The 20,584-nt window shown below is 34.2% G+C and overlaps 1 protein-coding gene across 2 annotated transcripts in view; it reads left to right on the top strand.

The window, feature by feature from the left end:
- The window catches only part of KIFAP3 (kinesin associated protein 3), a 148,523-nt gene that overhangs the window by 82,346 nt on the left and 45,593 nt on the right, over positions 1-20,584 (top strand). For both annotated transcript variants that reach the window (XM_055582209.1, XM_055582210.1), the window contains exons 11-17: positions 1,078-1,178; positions 10,069-10,177; positions 11,499-11,611; positions 12,057-12,222; positions 12,846-12,971; positions 17,042-17,140; positions 18,962-19,047. In XM_055582209.1, the coding sequence (XP_055438184.1) occupies positions 1,078-1,178; positions 10,069-10,177; positions 11,499-11,611; positions 12,057-12,222; positions 12,846-12,971; positions 17,042-17,140; positions 18,962-19,047 (800 nt within the window). The remainder of the gene's footprint in view (positions 1-1,077; positions 1,179-10,068; positions 10,178-11,498; positions 11,612-12,056; positions 12,223-12,845; positions 12,972-17,041; positions 17,141-18,961; positions 19,048-20,584) is intronic.

Genomic DNA, 20,584 nt, shown 5'->3' with positions numbered 1-20,584 from the left:
TTTTCTAGCTCAAGTTTTGAAACTGACTTTGAGATCATATAAAAATCCTCAAAATATGGTATATGAAAGCATGTAGAAGGATTAAATGACATATTCAAGCTCCATTTTATTTTTCAAATCTATGATATATCATTCACTTTCCTTTTTTCAGTTTCAAGGAGTATAAAATGAGAATAATCTTACCTTGAAGTTCTAAGACAATCCTTAGACTATGCTTGTTAGTCTATATTATACCCTTTAGCAATTTATAGTCATGTATTTTTTTTTCTGTTCCATCTATCAGTGTTTTATTTATTCATTTTAATATAAATTTATTTATTTTAATTGGAGGCTAATTACTTTACAATATTGTATTGAATAGTCATATATTTTTTAATGTTGCAAATACTGTTCTACTTTTTGTCATTTATGTTCTTTTTCCAGTTTCTGATTCATAGAAATTAAATAAACTGTTTTGTTTACTATATTTATTGTACATTATCACTGAAATGTGTTAATTATATATTTTGATAAAACAGGAGGGATGGGGAGGCCAGTGGCCAAATCTACATTTTAGTGGGCTGCTGAGAACAATTAATTCTTCAGTTTGTGATTAACTTTTTTCAAAAATATACCTTGTAAAATACTGCAATTTCTTGGAACTTAGTGATATTTCACAGTTGGTGTACTCCAGACTTTGGAATTGAAATCAGTCCAGTTCAGACGCTCAGTCGTATCCAACTCCTTGCAGCCCCTCCTTGCAGCACTCAGGCTTCCCTGTCCATCACCAACTCCTGGAGCTTGCTCAACTAACTTTTGGCTGTGCTAGGTCTTCCTGGCTGGGCAGGCTTTTCTCTAGTTTTGGCAAGCAGGGAAATTGAAATAGGAAGCTCAAAATTTTCATGTTTTTCTAAATTAGAAAAATCTCATATTTTCTAAATTAGAATTTGTGTAAGAATTTTTACTGATTCTGTAGTTTAAAACTTTTAAGGCATTAATTTGAGTTTGTTATACAAAAAATTAATTTCTTTGTGGTCATTGCATGTAAGGCAAAGCATAATATAAAATCTCACCATATCCATGATGTCTTATTTCCAGGCAATGAAAACTACAAACAGATAGCAATGTGTGTTCTTTACCACATAAGCATGGATGACCGCTTTAAATCAATGTTTGCATATACTGACTGCATACCACAGGTGAGTGGTTTAAGTGTTTTTTTTAAAAAGCATTTAAAAAATGTGTTTTTTGCTTTCTTCTTTTGATTTGTCAAATAGCTTTTTTCTTTAAAAATTCCCTCCTAAAAATAATATAAATTTGTTCTATACAGTCTGAAAGTACAGACAGTATAAAAATGAAAATAACTTTCTAGTTTATCCCATAAAAACTGATGTAAATAAACATATGTAAGCAAATGAAATACTGTGGAATAAAAATCATAGTATATAAAAGCTTAATCATATCTCGATTTTTTTCCTTAGTTTTAATTCCTAAAAGTAGAATTACTAAGTCAAAAGGTGTTTTGTGTATTTGATACAATATGGCCAAATTACCTTCCAAGAAGACATGAGTTGATTTCTCCCAACTATCATTTCACTTTTAACAACACTAGATACTATCATTTCTCTAAAAATGGAATGTCTGGGGGGTTTTTTATTTGCATTCTGTGAATATTGGTGAGGTTGAACGTTTTTCACATTTTTATTGTTGATATTATATTATAAATCTTTTATTTCTATTGATAATTTTTCCATTGGCATGTCAATATTTTGGGACTAATACATAAGATCTATATATACAATAACTATTTTAACTCCTTGTCATATTACAGACATTTCCCAACTTTGTCATTTGCCCTTTCCCAACTTTGTCATTTGCCCTTTAATTTTGTTTGTGGTTGACTGTTTTAAATGCTTTGCATGCTCTGATGAAAAAAATGCATCAAAATACTTTTACTTTCTTTTATAGCACTGTTCTCAAGAAAAATTTTTGCTATAACTCAGTTGTTTGGTATATTTCATATGTTAGGTTTATTTGTCTTGAAAGAGTTGAGTGATTTTCTTTCATGGACTGTAAGTGTTGAGATTCATTTTTGTTGGTGGTCGCTAAGTCATCTCTGACTCTTTTTGCAACCCCATGGACTGTAGTCTGCTAGGCTCCTCTGTCCATGACATTTCCAGACAAGAAAACTCAAGTGGGTTGCCATTTTCTTCTCCAGGAGATCTTCTCGACTCAGGGTCGAACAAATGTGTCCTGCATTGGCAGGCGGATTGTTTACCACTGAACCACATACGTATGTGATTTTACTCTTAGAGAATTTACATTCAAAGTCACTATTGTGCCATTAAATTTTATTAAACTGAGCTCTACTAATTTGATTACTAACTGATGATCAGAATACTAGTTGGGCTGATTTTTAATATTATTTTTTATAATATGGCTTTCTAAAGTAGATAAACAGAGATTCCCTGGTGGGTCAGTGGTAAAGAATCTGCCTGCCAATGTAACAGACATGGGTTCAATCCCTGATCCAGGAAGATCCCAATGCCTTGGAGCAACTAAGCCATTGTGCCACAACTGTTGAGCCTGTCTCTAGAGTCTGGGAAGCACAACTACTGAGCGAGCTCATGTTCTGTAACTACTGAAGCTCGTGCACTCTAGAGCCTGGGCTCCACAGGAGAAGCCACCCCAAGGAGAAGCCTGCACACCACAACTAGAGAGTAACCCCCAGTACCCACAGCTAGAGAAAATACCATGCAGCAACAAAGACCCAGCACAGCCAACATAAATAAATAAATAAAAGGAAACTTGCAGGATGTATAATATACAATAAAAAATAACACTTTTAAAAGAGACTTTAGAAGAATATGAATAGTAAATTATGCTTATTAAAGTAATCTTCTTAATCCTCCTACTAGGTAATTCCTTATTAGCCTAATGTAAGTTATTAAATGTGTATTATTTTGACAAATGATTAATATGTAGTAAAAAATAAGACCATAACTTTTCTTTTTATTAATTCTTATTAATCCTTCTGTTCATCCCAAATTAATAAAACAGTTCTAAAAATTGAATTTGCTATTCCAAAATTTTAATACTTTATCCACATGTAATTAAAAAGCTGATAAACTCTCAAGGATAACTTCTTAGGCTTTTAAATCAGGGGATAAACTAATTTTGCTTGTTTACAGAAAGTAGACATCCTTCAAATATACTGCATATTTTATCTAACATGGCAAGGCTTCTTATAGAGATAACACATGTCAGACTATAGCTGATGCAAAGTGTAATCAAACTCTTTGTCAAACAAGTTTTCAATAAAAGAGTAGCCATGTCAAAGGGAGATTACAAGTGATTTACTACAGTCTCACTCCATATGTTCCAAAGCTTTTCCTTCACAATTTCAAAGGGTATTCTTTTCCAAACCCATTTAGTGTCAGAACTTCATTGACTACAAGATACAAATTGGAAAGCAGTGACAAAAAAATAATATTTTTGTCTAAATTGGTTGTTTTTATCCAGATTAGATTTTAAAGAGAATGACATTAAATAAAAGAAATGTAAACTAAAAAGACATGAAAAACTTATTTTGTTAAATGTTTAATTCAGAGTTATCTTTCTCACTCTACCATAGTTTATAATCTCAAACATAACATATAAAACTATTTTCAATAAATAATCAGAAATAAAAGTCTGTGTAGATTTCTTTTGAGATATTAATATTATTGTAGTTGAAGACTTTGAGGAAAATTCTCCCATACCTTTTCAAGAGCAATATTCATGCATATTTCCTTGCCAGATAATTTTCTAACATCAAACATTTCTGCAGAGGGATTTTCAGAACATTTATGATCTGTATTTCATGAACAGAATCTTCAAAAATTCATTCAGTGGTCATTGTTTGGGGGTTTTAATTTATTATATTCTGTTTTTAAAAGCTCAAAAAATGGGCCAAAGAACTAGACATTTCTCCAAAGAAGACATACAGATGGCTAACAAACACATAAAAAGATGCTCAACATCACTCATTATCAGAGAAATGCAAATCAAAACCACTATGAGGTACCATTTCACACCAGTCAGAATGGCTGCAGTCCAAAAGTCTACAAGTAATAAATGCTGGAGAGGGTGTGGAGAAAAGGGAACCCTCTTACACTGTTGGTGGGAATGCAAACTAGTACAGCCACTATGGAGAACAGTGTGGAGATTCCTTAAAAAACTGGAAATAGAACTGCCTTATGATCCAGCAATCCCACTGCTGGGCTTACACACTGAGAAAACCAGAAGGGAAAGAGACACGAGTACCCCAATGTTCATCGCAGCACTGTTTATAATAGCCAGGACATGGAAGCAACCTAGATGTCCATCAGCAGATGAATGGATAAGAAAGGTGTGGTACATATACACAATGGAGTATTATTCAGCCATTAAAAAGAATACATTTGAATCAGTTCTAATGAGGTGGATGAAACTGGAGCCTATTATACAGAGTGAAGTAAGCCAGAAAGAAAAACACCAATACAGTATACTAACGCATATATATGGAATTTAGAAAGATGGTAACAATAACCCTGTGTACGAGACAGCAAAAGAGACACTGATGTATAGAACAGTCTTATGGACTCTGTGGGAGAGGGAGAGGGTGGGAAGATTTGGGAGAATGGCATTGAAACATGTAAAATATCATGTATGAAATGAGTTGCCAGTCCAGGTTCGATGCACGATACTGGATGCTTGGGGCTGGTGCACTGGGACGACCCAGAGGGATGGAATGGGGAGGGAGGAGGGAGGAGGGTTCAGGATGGGGAACACATGTATACCTGTGGCGGATTCATTTTGATATTTGGCAAATCTAATACAGTTATGTTAAGTTTAAAAATAAAATAAAATTTAAAAAAAAAAAAAAAAAAAGCTCAACCCCAGTAAGAATAGTGAAGGTATGTCTTCAAATTATTATGTTGTAGACATCCTGAAACGTTTTAGTATGAAGCCATAGTTTGAGAAAGTAAATGATACTCTAGAATATGTTTGTTCCTAAAGTGCTATCCAGGCTATAACTTGTACTTTATAAGGCTCAACTTTGACATATTAGGGAAAAATTGACATGGTTTAATTGCCACCCAGTGCCAGTTATGAAAGTACATTGTAAAATAAAAGAAAGAAAATTTGGTATTACGTTGAAATTTCCAAGCTTCCTTCAGAAATTAAAAAAGATACTCCTTTCAGAAATATTGACTACTCAAAGTAATGTTTATAATACTAGCAGAGCTTTAAACTCATTTGTGACAGCAACTGGTTAACCTTCTTCTTAAATAAAACTATATATCTGGGTTTTGGAATATGTTAGAATTAATGTAATACTTTGTTCACTTTGAAATTATGCACATTAATTTTTGTGTAGTAAATATCATGAAGAATTACAAATGAATTTTTCAAATGACAAGTCTAAAATAACTTCGAAAGTAGGAATGTTGCATACTCAGTTGCTCAGTCATGTCCCACTCTTTGCAACCCCATGGACGGTAGCCTGCCAGACTCCTTGGTCCATGGGATTCTCCAGGCAGAATACTGGAGTGGGTTGCCATTTCCCTCTGAGGGATCTTCCCGACCCACGAATCAGACCCACAGATCGAACCTGCATCCCCTGCATTGGCAGGCGGATTCTTTACGGCTGAACCACGTAGGAAGCCTGAGAGTAGGAAAGCGGTGATTAAATTGTCATTCATATTCCTTTCAGCAATCAAAAAGAATAGGTGGTATGGTCATATTCTTTAATTACATTAGCTTTATATGTAAAGAAACTTTATAAACTGTGAAATAGTATACTAAAACAAGATGCCATTAGTAAATAGTTCTCACTATTTTGGAACCACTCAGAGTCCAATTTAAATAAGTGTTTACACTTAAGAATCCTATACTATACTGTTTAAATTTTCTTCAGAATTTTATTAGTCCAAATAAAGTGTCTTAACACTGCTCATAGAATAGCATTTCATAAACTAGAGTAACCTAAAGAGGTTGTATAGGTACATGATGATGGTCTTTTGGGGAAAAATTATTCTGTTGATTCTTAAAGAGGTGGACTTTGGTGGAACTAGATTGAGATGCTCTATAATTAGAGTTCACTTTTGTAAATTATTTAACATTCAGAGTAGGTGTTATAAATTCATCATGCCTCATAATCTCTTCCACTATTATGTTGCTTTTCTTCTTTTGTATTTTATTACCTCTAATTATCCAATTTATTCTAATTTTTTCCTCTTCCAGTATTCTATAAAATTTGGGGGTCAGGGCAAGTCTTTCTTCATATATGATCTTAATGGTCTCAGTGGGTGAATTGTTTCAGGTGAGCATACTTGGGGATAACCAGGAGTTAATGGTTGTATTCTAATAATAGTTAAGAGTACACATTAACAGTTCATTGTTATTTAGACCTCTGAGATGCATGTTTTGTTTAAATAGGTGCAAATGCCATCCAGATGCTTATAAAAAGTATTTATTGGTAATAGAATGGCCAAAGTACATGTTTAGGTAATGATGTCATGGTGTTATTTAATATTTTACCCTAGAACAGTGTGTAAGAATCTTCATAGTAATCCACATGTTTTCCACCACAGTTGTCCTATTTGGCCCCTCTTTGATCTACTTGCCTCTTTTTAGCTGAATGCTGGTAAACGTCCTTTCTGACAGCCCCCTTTGCTCCTGCCTGCCATTATCTGCTGAAGTTCAGAAACCAGAGCATCACTTCAAACAGCAGAGTTAGGGAGTAGCCAGTCAGAAGAGATTCCTGAGGCATGCAAAGTTCTGCCATAATCATTCAAAGATGTTTGAGTAGGGGGGTGGTGGTGGTAGAGGTGTATGTGAATATAGCGAGCTGTGGGGGTTGGCCTCTGGTCACTGGTAAATAAGTGAAGTCAGGTGCCAGAGAGTCTAGACACAGTGATTTCAGTCCTGGGTCTTTGGTATCTGATACTCAATATGGGACTTGTCTGATTGAACACTATTGCCTCTTCATTGCAAAGACTGAACCCCTTTTAGTGCCTTCCTGTTAAATTAGTAAAAGATGACAATGGACATAGTTAGAACAAATCTAGTTTTAATATTTCCTAGTTGTTAGCAATTACACTTACTTTTGAAGTGCTGTAACAATCAAATTAAAGACAATGTTGCCCATGGAGTTTGAACTAAATTAATATTTTAAAATGTGAGTGCTCTAATTAAAATTTAAGTGTCTCTCTTACTCTGAAAAACTAATTCTATATCATGATATGTTTTTTTAACATTATTAGTCTTGATTTGGGGATGTGGGGATTTGGATAAGGTTTTAAACCATCATTATTTTTTAAAAAGCTAGCTCCTGAATATTTCACCACAAAACTTAACATGGAAATTACAAAAATAAGGCAAAACAAAACCCCTCAGCTTCTAACAAATCACCAATAATGCCATTTTTAAGGGCAAGTTTCATACTACAAGATTAATTTCAAGTAAATAACAACATAGTTTGCCTTGTTTAAGCATTACCTTAATGTAACAAACAGATTTTTGTTATTTTTAAAAAGCTTCTTGTATCAGGAGAAGTTTGAAAGAAATCTATATGTAGTAGGTTTTTAATTATAGTATGAAAAACATACTGTATATATGTACAGTACTGTCATCTACATTTTTATTAATTTATAATTTTAATTGATAGTTAATACATAGGTATCAAAATCTGTTAAATGTATATCCAGTAATTTAAGGTTGTTTTATCTATGCCATAGATTTTTTGTTGTTGTTCTGCAACATTATTAAGTATTAGTGATTAAAGATTTCATTAGTGGCAACATTTGTGTTAAAGAGGTGCTCTGTGAGAAAAGACATAATACATACTAACCGTTTACCGACTATAGTGTTTTTGTAGTTCACAGCAAATAAATGAATTTTACACACACAAACACATACACAGACACACACACATACATACATACATATATGGGCTTCCCCAGTGGCTTAGCTGTGAAGAATTCACCTGCAGTGCAAGAGACAAGGGTTTGATCCCTAGGTCGGGAAGATCCCCAGAGGAGAGCATGGCAACCCACGCTAATATTCTGGCCTGGTGGATCCCATGGACTGAGGAGCCTGGCGTGCTCCATAGTGTCACAAAGAGTGGGAGAAGTCTATAGGGTCACAAAGAGTGGGAGAAGACTGAAGTGACAGCACACACGCATGTACACACACGTGTATATACCGTTTTGTTAGAATGATATCAAAGTGTTTTTTGGAGCAGCTGTAAGTGGATTTGTGTTTTTAATTCATTGCTAGTATATAAAAGTAAGATTAATTTTTACAGACACATGATATGTTGACCATGTATCCTTTTTGAAACTTAGAAGTTATTTGGAACTAACATAGAAAATAACCACAAGATTTAACAGAATAAGGTCTAACCCATCAACAAAGACATGTTGATCTTAAAGATATTGCCTTGAGATAAAACATAAGAAAATTTTAGGTTATAAATTTTAGGATTAACTTCCATATATTGTTAGCAGTTTGACTAAGAGAAAAATATCTTTATATAATATGCATTAAGTTAATTTACTATTTACCAATAATAGTAGACTGGCTTCTCAAAAGTATGGCATAAGATTTGTCATTTCTCCTTTATTATATAGCAATGACCTTTTATCATGACAAATGTAGATATGGCTAAATGGCATAAGTAGCCTATCCTTTCCTTCCTCTTTTTCTGTCTGTTGCTTCCCAGACCCATCTTTCTTTCTCTTATTAAGTAGAGTTCTTTCCTTATTTTATATACATTCCCGGATGATTGGGTCAGACCTTGCAGGTTCAGTTATCAACCATAAATGACAATTCCTAAAATCATATGTTCAGTCTGAACATGTCTTCTAAAATTGTGTTTATAACTTTTATTGACTATTGGCACTAAACTGTCACATAGGCAGCTTAAATTCAACATATCCAAAAGCCAAAATTACTGGCTTCCCTTTGAGGTTTTCTCCTATTCTAGTTTCTGTCTTTGGGTAAGCATTGGCACCATCATTCATGTCGTTCAGGGTATAAACCTGGGAGTCATCTTTGTTTCTTCTTCTCCCTTAATGCCAACATCCAGTCAGTTATTAAATCCTGTTTGATTGTCTTTCCTAAATATATCTGAGCTGTCCTCTTTATCTCTATCCCCACTACTCTACCTTATCCGAGCAGCCACCACCATACCTGGACTTTTCTGCTAGCCCTTTAGATGGTCTTAGCACATCACCCCACTCCACTACTCTTGCCTGGAAAATCCCATGGATGGAGGACCCTGGTAGGCTGCAGTCCATGGGGTCGCTAAGAGTCGGACACGACCGAGCGACTTCACTTTCACCTTTCACTTTCATGCATTGGAGAAGGAAACGGCAACCCACTCCAGTGTTCTTGCCTGGAGAATCCCAGGGATGGGGGAGCCTGGTGGGAGGTTGTCTATGGGGTCACACAGAGTCAGACACAACTGAAGCGACTTAGCAGCAGCAGCAGCACATTTTTTTACTATTTCAATCTGTTTTCTACACTGGTCAGATCTTCTTGAAACATAAATCTTATTCTGACACTTTCCTTATTTGGAAGCCTTTAACATCTTCCCATTTTCCTTAGGATGAAGCCCCCAATCCTTAACATGTACTTCAAGACCCAGCATTTTCTGGCTTTTACCTTCTTTTATCACTGTTTCTTCCCTCATTCCAACCATGTTTGCTTTCTTTCAGTTTTTCAGAAGAATGACATTTTTTCCTGCCTTATAACCTTTGCACAAGCTGTTTTCTTTGTTCAGAGTGTTCTACTTTCCCATGATATTTTAAATCCTTAAAAGCAAAGCCTTTATCTAATATTTCGTTTACTTTCTCCACTGTACTTGAAAGCTTATATTTAATACTGAGCATCTAATAGTTCACTAAGGTATTGAGTTGTAAAAGCCTACTCGATGTTGAAAATGTAATTGTATTATTTCCAACATGCAATCTATGATAACGTACTGTGATTAAACATTGTCTGTGTTTTTCATGTGTTTGGGGGTGTTTTGAATGAAATATGTCTTGTGCTTCTTGCTAGTTAATGAAGATGCTCTTTGAGTGTTCAGATGAACGGATTGACTTGGAACTCATTTCTTTCTGCATTAATCTTGCTGCTAACAAAAGGAATGTACAGCTTATCTGTGAAGGTTAGTGCCTTTGAGCTTCATGGATAATCTTTATCATATGCCAATGGCAAATGATAGAAAATAGATAATAAAGAATTAAGAATTAAAGTAAATAAGTGAATTACATCTTTCTATAATTTAAAAAATTATAGCTCAAATCCTTAAATGTCAGACTCATAAATATTCTTACATTGTGAGCAGACTTACTCTCTAGTAGCATTTTATAAACTGTTTTGTCAGTTACCCTTAATTGCAATTTGATTTTTAAAAATATTTTCTAGGTGAAACAAAGCTTTTTATTTGTAAAGCAGTCTGTTACAGTTTAAGATGTTGAAGTACAAATGTATTTGCTATTTGTTTCTGTAGTATCTTCGTAAAATGATTTGTCATGCATTTTGGTATTTCAGAGTTTGGTCAGTAGTTTTTACTTATTTGAGAAGTATACATGTAAATTATCAAAAAGTACAAATGAGCAAATAGGAAAAAATTTAAAAAAGTATTTCCACTATCCAGAGATAGTCATAGATGAAACTGGTACAATGCTTCTGCATATTATAAATTAAAATGGGATTCTGTATATTTGATGACATGTTTTTTAAAGTTAATAATATCTGAATACCTTTCCATGTGATTAAATACTTTTATAAAATGTAATTGCCAGTAGCTGAAAAAATAGCTTATTAAAGGATTTTCCATAGTTTAATCTGCTGTTTGGGTACTTTGTGCCACTTCTTTTCTTTTACAGACAATACTGCAGTAATTTTTCTTTCTCTGAATCTTTCATGTTTGCATTTTTATATTCTTAGGATAAATTCCTAGAAATACTATTTTTATGGATCAAAAAGTATTTATATTTTACAAATTTGTGGTACACACTTCATATACATACTGTGTTTCTGTTTATGTGATATTCTGCTGCTGCTGCTGCTGCTGCTAAGTCACTTCAGTCGTGTCCAACTCTGTGCAACCCCATAGATGGCAGCCTACCAGGCTCTGCCATCCCTGGGATTCTCCAGGCAAGAACACTGGAGTGGGTTGCCATTTAAAATCTGTGTTTAAAAAGAAAATACAAAAAAGAGGAATATGAGGAGGAGAAAAGAAGAAAAGTAATTGTATTGGGGAGATCAGCTAAGCACAAGGGAACTTTCTGCAGTGAATGGAAATATTGTCTTGATATAATATATGAATTATAGAGAGGCATACATTTATTAAAATTAATAGATTCTATAAAATTTATGCATTTTCTGTGTATAAATTGGGTTTCTTGAGAGCTGAAAATTTTAAAGATCATTAAATTTAAATGAACCTTAATTTTATTTTGGAATTTCTCTGTTATTATCAGGAAACGGGCTGAAGATGCTCATGAAGAGGGCTCTGAAGTTCAAGGATCCATTGCTGATGAAAATGATTAGGAACATTTCCCAGCATGATGGACCAACTAAAAATTTATTTATTGTAAGTGTTGTCTTTGGCTCTCTGTCTGTTAAAATAGCCTGGAACTGAAGTTTTAAAGTGCTGTGTTTGGAAATATAACTCTTCCTTAACTCTTGTCAAATATTAATTCATGACCCAATTTGATTCTTCTTGATATCAACTTCCTTGGAAGTTTAGCTCCTAGAGATTTCAACCTAAGTTTTAATACCGTTTTTGTTTTATGATCCCTATCCCTAACCTTTTCAACCTCACGCCAGTTTTCTTGCCTTAAACCAATTCACTATAGACTCCCTTAGCAAGTTAGCAGTCCATGGGGTTGCAAAGAGTCAGACACGATTGAGTGATTAAAGAACTACAATTAAAACAAGAGAATCACATTTGATACTTATCTTCCTATGCATTAAATTATTAGATTAGTTCCTTTGTAGAAATATTTTAAATTTATATTAAATTTTGTTTTATTCAGGATTATGTTGGGGACCTTGCTGCTCAGATCTCTAATGATGAAGAGGAGGAGTTTGTGATTGAATGTTTAGGAACTCTTGCAAATTTGACCATTCCAGACTTAGACTGGGAATTGGTTCTTAAGGAGTATAAGCTGGTTCCGTACCTCAAGGATAAACTAAAACCAGGTCTGTGCTAAGTATTTCACTTCTGCATAATCATTATTTCTCTCTTTTGTGGGTAAAGCTGCTAGAGCAGTATATTGTGACCATTATTATACTACGTTCCCAGGCCTCTAATTCTAGCCCTACTTCTAACTTCTTTCTCCCAGAAAAGCAGTCACTAGTTCTCCTCTTATATGTATATACTATTTTCCCTAACAATATGTTTTCTTAATATTAGTTTCCCTTTCCTATTCTGCCTTACTATTTTTTTATCCTGCCTTTTTAAAATTACCAAATAACCATCCTGCTCTACATGAATTCACATGCACACACGAAGTTCTTTGAGGCATTGAAATGACTCTTCTATTTTCTGTGTTTACATTGTCATTCATTTATATTTTCAAAGACTTATTAGAAATACAATAACACCTCTCTACTGCTCCAAAAACCATGAACTGTCATTGTGGAATGGAATTCTCTGAACATGGAACTTTGGGAAAAGGACAAATTTGTATACATGTTAAAGGTTCATAAGAACTGATTTAATAGCTTTCAGTATCTTTTCTGTGAATAAGAATCTTGGAAATATAAAAGGATTTGTATCAGGACATTTCAATGAAAACTTCCTGTGATGTTCACTTCACTAGGTGCTGCAGAAGATGACCTTGTTTTAGAAGTGGTTATAATGATTGGAACTGTATCTATGGATGACTCTTGTGCTGCGTTGCTAGCCAAATCTGGGGTAATCCCTGCACTCATTGAGTTGCTAAATGGTAAATTACAATTTTCCTTATTTTTATGCTAATATATAAACCCATTATCTGCAGTGATAATATATTATCTTGTTGCATTGCTCATCTTATAGCCACTTAAATTATATAGTTAGCAAAATGAATTAAATATACATTTTACTAGAATTAGATAGCGTAATACCAAATAGCTTTAGGTTGCAAGGTTAAGAATGTTCCTATAAAGTGATTGAGGACCAATTTTATAGATAACTACCCTGCACTTATTAACCTTGAACAGCTAAATATTCTGCCATTTATTCTTTCTGTTGAGCTTTGTCTTGGTTGAATTATATCTCTTTTCTTGCACAAACCCTTTTTTATAATAACTCGATTTCTAATCAGAAAGGTTTATTAGGAAGCTAATTCTAATCATCATATTCCCTCCTGGATCCATATATAGTGTTGTCCTCTAAACTTCCTGCAATGAAGAAAATGTTCTCTATCTGCACTGTCCAATACATGTGGCTATTGAATACTTGAAATGTGGCTGTTGGGACTGAGAACCTGGATTTTAAATAAAATTTAAATAAATTTAGTTAGCCACATTGGCTAGGATTACAATATAGGCTAGGAGTTCTAGATAGTCTTCCCCTTACTTTATTTTGCTCTTAAGGACCCAGGTTCATCATTTTCCACTGCATACAAAATTTGTCTGACTCTAAATATATTTTATTAGGGCCAAGTTCTCTAGGACCTTGTTTTATTAGTCTGCTCGGACTGCCATAATAAAATATCACAGACTGGGTAGCTTAAACAACCAAAATACATTTTCTCATATTTCTGGAGGTTGGGAAGTCTATTGAGGTGCCAGCCAATTTGGTTCCTGGTGAGGTCTTTCTTCTTGGCTTGCTCAAGGCCACCTTTTTATATCCTAACATCCTCATATGGTCGGGGGAGTTGGGCGGAGAGAGGGAGCGAGAGAAAGCACAAGCATACACAAGTGCTCTGGTATCCCTTCTTATAAGGTTACTAATCTTATAGGATTAGGACCCCAGCTTTATGACCTCATTTAACCTTAATTACTTCCTTCTAGCCCTATCTCTGAATATAGTCACATTTGGGTTTAGGGCTTCAACATACGAATTTTGGAGGGATGCACTTTGGCCCATAGCAGATTTACATTAAAAGTAGCTAATTAGTGTAGAAATTAAATATGCTAATATGGAAAGCTTAAAAAGACTCTCTAATCTCAGTCTTTCTTGTACCAGATATATATGTATTTTATATTATTTTAATAGTCTTTTTTTGAAGTGTACATAAAGAAAAACACAAGTTATAGGTATATGTAAAACAGTGAATTTTTAAAATGAGAGTTCTATGTTATTCCCACTTGTGTAAGTAAATGAATTATTACCAGCACCCTAGAAATTCCTCTTCTGCCATGTCCCAGTCATTGCCACCTTCTCCATAGGGGTTCTGTTTTTCCTCTTATCACCCATAGATGAATTTTGCTTAGTTTTCAACCTTTTAGAAAGAGAATCTAGTTTATTTTGCCCTGTATTATAACTGTGAGATTCATCTTTGTTGTGTACTAAAGTGTTTCCATTTATTGCTTTGTAAATAAATATACTACTATTTTTCCTTTCTAACTATTGGTTCATAGTAGGGTGGATTTTCTATTTGTTTTTTAAGAGAAAGGGGCTTTTATAAGTAATGCTCCTATAAACATTCTTAAATGTTTCATTTAGTGAACATATTTACTCATTTCTATTAGACACAGACTCAGGAGTAGAAGAGAATATGCATGTATTTGACTAAAAATAATGCCAGTCTGTTTTCCAAAGTAGTTGTGCCAATTTTCAGTCCCTCTAGCAATGTACTTGGAGAAGGCAATGGCACCCCACTCCAGTACTCTTGCCTGGAAAATCTCATGGACAGAGGAGCCTGGTGGGCTGCAGTCCATGGGGTCACTAAGAGTCGGACACAACTGAGCGACTTCACTTTCACTTTTCACTTTCATGCATTGGAGAAAGAAATGGCAACCCACTCCAGTGTTCTTGCCTAGAGAATCCCAGGGACGGGGGAGCCTGGTGGCCTGCCATCTGTGGGGTCGCACAGAGTCGGACACGACCAAAGCGACTTAGCAGCATCAGCAATGTACAAAAGTTCCAGTTATTCTACATCACCAACATATTTCAGCATCCAGCCTCTTTAATTGTAGCCTCCATAGTGATACTGCATTGTGATCTTAATTTGTACTTCCTAATAATTAATGTGGAGAAGGAAATACCCACTCCAGTATTCTTGCCTGGAAAATTCCATGGACAGAGGAGCCTGGTGAGCTACACTGTCCATGGGGTCACAAACAGTCAGACATGAGTGAGAGACAATCAATAATTAATGAAATTAGTACCTATTTGTTTACTGGCTGTTATATACAGCAGATAAAGTGAGGTGCCTATTTATTCTTTTGCCCAGTTTTCTCTTCTAAATCTTGAAAAGTTTGATTTGTAAATTCTTTTACATAATCGTTTTTAATGGTCATCTGGAGATAGTGCCTCCATATTTGAAGTATTTCTACAAGTAATATATATGGATTTGCTTTGGTACACCCTTCTCACAGCCAGGAGTTTTCATGTTAGAAGTAATTGAAAGGCTAGGTAATTTGGAGGTGAAACTAAAGACAACGTAGTTGTCATAATGAGAATGAGGATTTTGTAGTGAGCTGGAGAAAGTTGAAACAAAATGACCTGGGTCCTTAAATTGCTGTCTCACATTGATTATTACTGAGAGATAAGATAACAGAGCCAGCTCAGTGTTTTACCATATTTTGATGTTCTCTGACATGTTATCACAGGCAGAGGCTGTATAATAATATTTTTTGGAAATAAATGGATTTTCAAAATTAAAACCCTTGGGGTTAAGTGAGGGAACATTGTATGCCAACAGAGTAATTAATAAAAATTTAACCCAAATAGTCTGAGTGGTACTTTGGAAAATTAGTGAGGAAAATTATTTGGAATGGCTGGACTTTGAAGGAATCACAGTTTATTTCACCCAACTAGTTAGATGCTCTGCTGACCTGTAAATATTTGTCTAACAGATATCACTGAACTGTTGCCAAGAGTTGATGTCAAACTATTAGTAAATCAAATTTCATGAACAGTACCTAAAAATTGTATTTCTATAAGTATTTGCCTTTGCCGTGAATAATATTAATCAGTGGTCATCTGATATTCTGTTAAAGTCATCTTCTTATGATAATAAACATTTCTTAGTTTGTATGCATGCATAACATTCTTTTTACTAGTATAATTAATTAGAGTGCAGCTAAAGTTACTTTATTGCTTCATGCCAATAATTGAAGTTTAATTTTGTTAACATTATTCAATGAAGAAAAAACCTGTTTATAATAATCTAATTTCTACCAGAAATTAAGGATTTTGAGGGTGTGATTTTTTTTTTTAAGAGCCATTTTTGTCCTGTGAGGGCAACATTATAGAGACAAAATAGAACAAGATTTATTTTACAAATTAAAATTATCTGAAGAATTTTTATGAGGGACCAAAAAAAAAACCTCCCCACAAGTGGTGGTAAGTTTTGCCATCTCACATTAGAGACTTAGAGGTTAATTTAATGAATTTCTTTATACTTGGTGTCAATATAGCAAAAATTACTATTAAAGCACTATTACTATTCTCTTAAACCTATCTTGTTTCTCAGTTCTTCCTAGATACAGCCTTTTGAGATGAACAGTCTCAAATAGTTTGGTTTGGACTCAGAGATGATATAATTTCTCTCTTCAAAGTCTTATTTTTTATTTTTGTTTTACAAAGTCATAACCTATTTAGTTTAACACCAACCAAAATTAATAAAACTTCTGAAAATAATAATTATGAAATTTTTGACTGATCATCATATAATTTAGAAAAAAACATTTAAGACATAAATGATGTATGGCAGCCATATATTATAAATAATTTAAACCAACTGTCCTCTACCTGTCTCCTTGTCAACTTTGGTTTTTCTCATTCCCCACTTTTTCCCCTCAATGTTTTTCAGTTTTGTATATAACTTAGTATTTTTATTTGAAGCTTTCTGTTGCCTTTTAGCTCAACAAGAAGATGATGAATTTGTTTGTCAGATAATTTATGTCTTCTACCAAATGGTTTTCCATCAAGCCACAAGAGATGTCATAATCAAGGAAACACGTATCCTTTCAGTGTTCATCATAAGTAATGACACTTCACATGTTCAGAAAAGATACATTTTTAGGTGTTGGAAATTATAACTTTCTTTACTGCCTCTTTTAGATTCATTTGAGGTTTCTATCTTGATTTGAGTTTTCTTTCTTTATCCTTCCCTTTTCCCATACTGTTGTTTATACATTCCATTTCTTTTTATAACATTTTAAAATCAATTATTATTTTGATTATTGCTTTGTAAAAGCCAGTGTTTATTTAGGATTTATGGTATGTTAAACCCACTCCAGTATTCTTGCCTGGAGAATCCCATGGACAGAGAAGCCTGGCAGGCTACAGTTCATAGGGTCACAAAGAGTGGAACACGACTGAAGCCACTTAGTACACACACATGGTATGTTAATGCATTTATTTCATCATTTGCTATTTTTTCCTGAATTCAGTTCCTCTGTTTCTCTACATTTTCTTTTTTATTTTTCATTTTGTAACAATATTTAATTTTTTTATTTTTTTTCTTAATTGATTACGTTCTCTTATACTGCTTAGTGAATATCTATAGTAATAAAATGCATCTGTATCTGAAAATAACTAGTTTTTCCTCTTTAAATATAATTTGGCAGAATATGAAATTTCTAGATTGCGCATTATTTCCCTCATCAGTTTGAAGGTATTTTTCCACCTTTAATTGCTGCCAATGAGAAGTCTATAGTCTACTAATTATCTTTCATAAAGTCTAATGACAATTTACTTTACTTTCCCTTATAAGTGACTTGATCTTTCTGCCAGGAAGACCAAAGGATGTTTCTGGATTTTGTTTTGTTTTTTAAGCCACTATAGTTTTATTAGAATTTAAGTTGGTATTCATTACCCTTGCTTGGTTTTTCTAAGTATGCAAATACAGTGTTTGTACTTTTTCTTTTTTCTAATTTTAGGAAAGTTTTCTTGAGTTGTAGTTTATAGTATTTGTTTTGTTCTATTGCCATGATTGTCTTTAGGATTCCTATTATGTCGGATCCTCTTTGCCTACCTTTAATATCTGTCATTTTGTAATCTTTTTCATCTCTTTTCATCTTTTTAAATTTTACAAATTTTCTTCTTTTTTGCCTTCTATTTAACTTAGAGTTTATCTGTTGCTTTTATTTATTCTTGTATTACTATAAACTTAGTTTTAATATATCTGAAATGATTTTTAGTTATTTCCTGAATTACTTCTCTGAGTTTTCTAATTCTGATTCCTATTATTCTTTCATATATATATGTGTGTGTGTGTGTGTGTGTGTATGTGTATATTATTTTCTTAAATTCTTTTCTTTTTAAAAAATACTAGAGTTATATGAAATTATCTTATGTTCTCTCTTCCTTATAATAACCATATCCATATATGTGATTTTTTGTTGTTGTTGACTTGATTGACAGTGATTCTTTTCCTTTATTATGTGAAATACTTTGTATGTAAGTTTCTGTTTGAAATTAATTTTTCTAAACTTTTAGGAGGGTCAAATCAATCAAGAAAGTTTTACAGCCATGCAGCTCGAGAGCTTCTTCTTTAGTTACTTTCATAATTTTCATGTTTTCAAAAGTATGACTTTATACATTCTAAGATTTACTGGCTCATTTTCTTGCTCATTTTTATCTTTTTTTTTCCTTTATCATCCCTGTTTTTCAAATAAATGAAACATTAGATTTTTTGGTCACTTTGTATTAATGATTGTATTTTAAAATTTAAAGTTAGATTTCAGATTAATATTTGAATTTAGAGAAATGAAGAATTCTCTAACATGATTGAACAACCTCAATATCAGTTTATATCTTTAACCACTTTTTACATAGAGGCTCCAGCATATCTCATAGATCTTATGCATGATAAAAATAATGAAATCCGAAAAGTCTGTGATAATACATTAGATATTATAGCGGTAAGTAATTTTTCTTCCTACCAAAAGTATAATAGTCTTTATTTTGTGGAATGAAAGAGCCATTGTACACCTGTTTAGAGCTTTGCATTCAGTGTACAGTTAGCACAAGTTTGTATTTTGGTAAAGCTCAGAAAATGAAGTGATACTAAATTCATTTTTTAATTGCAGTATGGTTGATTTACAATGTTGCATTAATTTGCTGTACAGCAAAGTGATACATATACATGCATTCTTTTTTATATTCTTTTTCATGTTTTATCATAAGATATTGAATATAGTTCCCTGTGCTATATACAGTAGGACCTTGTTGTTTATCCATTCTATGTATACTAGTTTGCATCTGCTAACCCCAAACTCCCACTTTACCCTCTCCCACCCCTCTACCCTCTGACAACCACAAGTCTGTTCTCTATGTCTGTGAGTCTATTACTATTTTGTAGGTAAGTTGATTTGTGTCATAGTTTAGATTCCACAAATAAGTTGTGTCATATGATATTTGTCTCTCTGTTTTTTACTGACTTCACTTAGTATGATTATCTCAGTCCATCCATGTTGCTGCAAATAGCATTATTTATTGTATTTTATTTTTTATGGTTGAGTAACAATGGCACCCCACTCCAGTACTTTTGCCTGGAAAATCCCATGGACGGAGGAGCCTGGTAGGCTGCAGTCCATGGGGTCGCTAGAGTCGGACACGACTGAGCGACTTCACTTTCACTTTTCATTTTCATGCACTGGAGGAGGAAATGGCAACCCACTCCAGTGTTCTTGCCTGGAAAATCCCGTGGACGGGGGAGCCTGGTGGGCTGCAGTCCATGGGGTCGCGAACAGTCAGACACGACTGGGCAACTTCATTTTCACTTTTCACTTTCATGCATTGGAGAAGGAAATGGCAACCCACTCCAGTGTTCTTACCTGGAGAATCCCAGGGACATCGGAGCCTGGTGGGCTGCCGTCTATGGGGTTGCACAGAGTCGGACACGACTGAAGCGACTTAGCAGCAGCAGCAGCAGCAGTATTCCCTTAGGGGCTTCCCAGGTGGTGCTAGTGGTAAAGAACCCACCTTCCAATGCAGGAGATACAAGAGATGCGGGTTCAATCCCTGGGTCAGGAAGATCCCCTGGAGGAAGACATGGCAACCCACTCCAGTATTCTTGCCTGAAGAATCCCCATGGACAGAGGAGCCTAGCAGGCTACAGTTCATAGGGTCGCAAAGAATCAGACACAACTGAGCAAACCAGCAGCAGCAGCAGCAGTATTCCAGTGTATATTTGTACCACATCTTTATCCATTCATCTGTCAATGGATGGATAGGTTATTTCCATGTCTTGGCTATTGTGAATAGTGCTGTTATGAATATGGGGTGCATGTATCCTTTTGAATAATAGTTTTGTCCAGATATATGCCCAGTTGTGGGGTAGCTGGATTATATGGCAGCTCAATTTTTACTTTTTTGAGAAACCTTCATACTGTTCTCCATAGTGACTACACCAATTTACATTCCCACCAACAGTTTAGTGGTGGTAGAATTCCCTTT

The sequence above is a fragment of the Bubalus kerabau genome, chromosome 5 (assembly GCF_029407905.1).
Source record: "Bubalus kerabau isolate K-KA32 ecotype Philippines breed swamp buffalo chromosome 5, PCC_UOA_SB_1v2, whole genome shotgun sequence".
Lineage (NCBI taxonomy): Eukaryota > Metazoa > Chordata > Mammalia > Artiodactyla > Bovidae > Bubalus > Bubalus kerabau.
The sequence above is the reverse complement of the archived record's forward strand: the minus strand, read 5'-3'. Positions and strand labels throughout refer to the sequence as shown.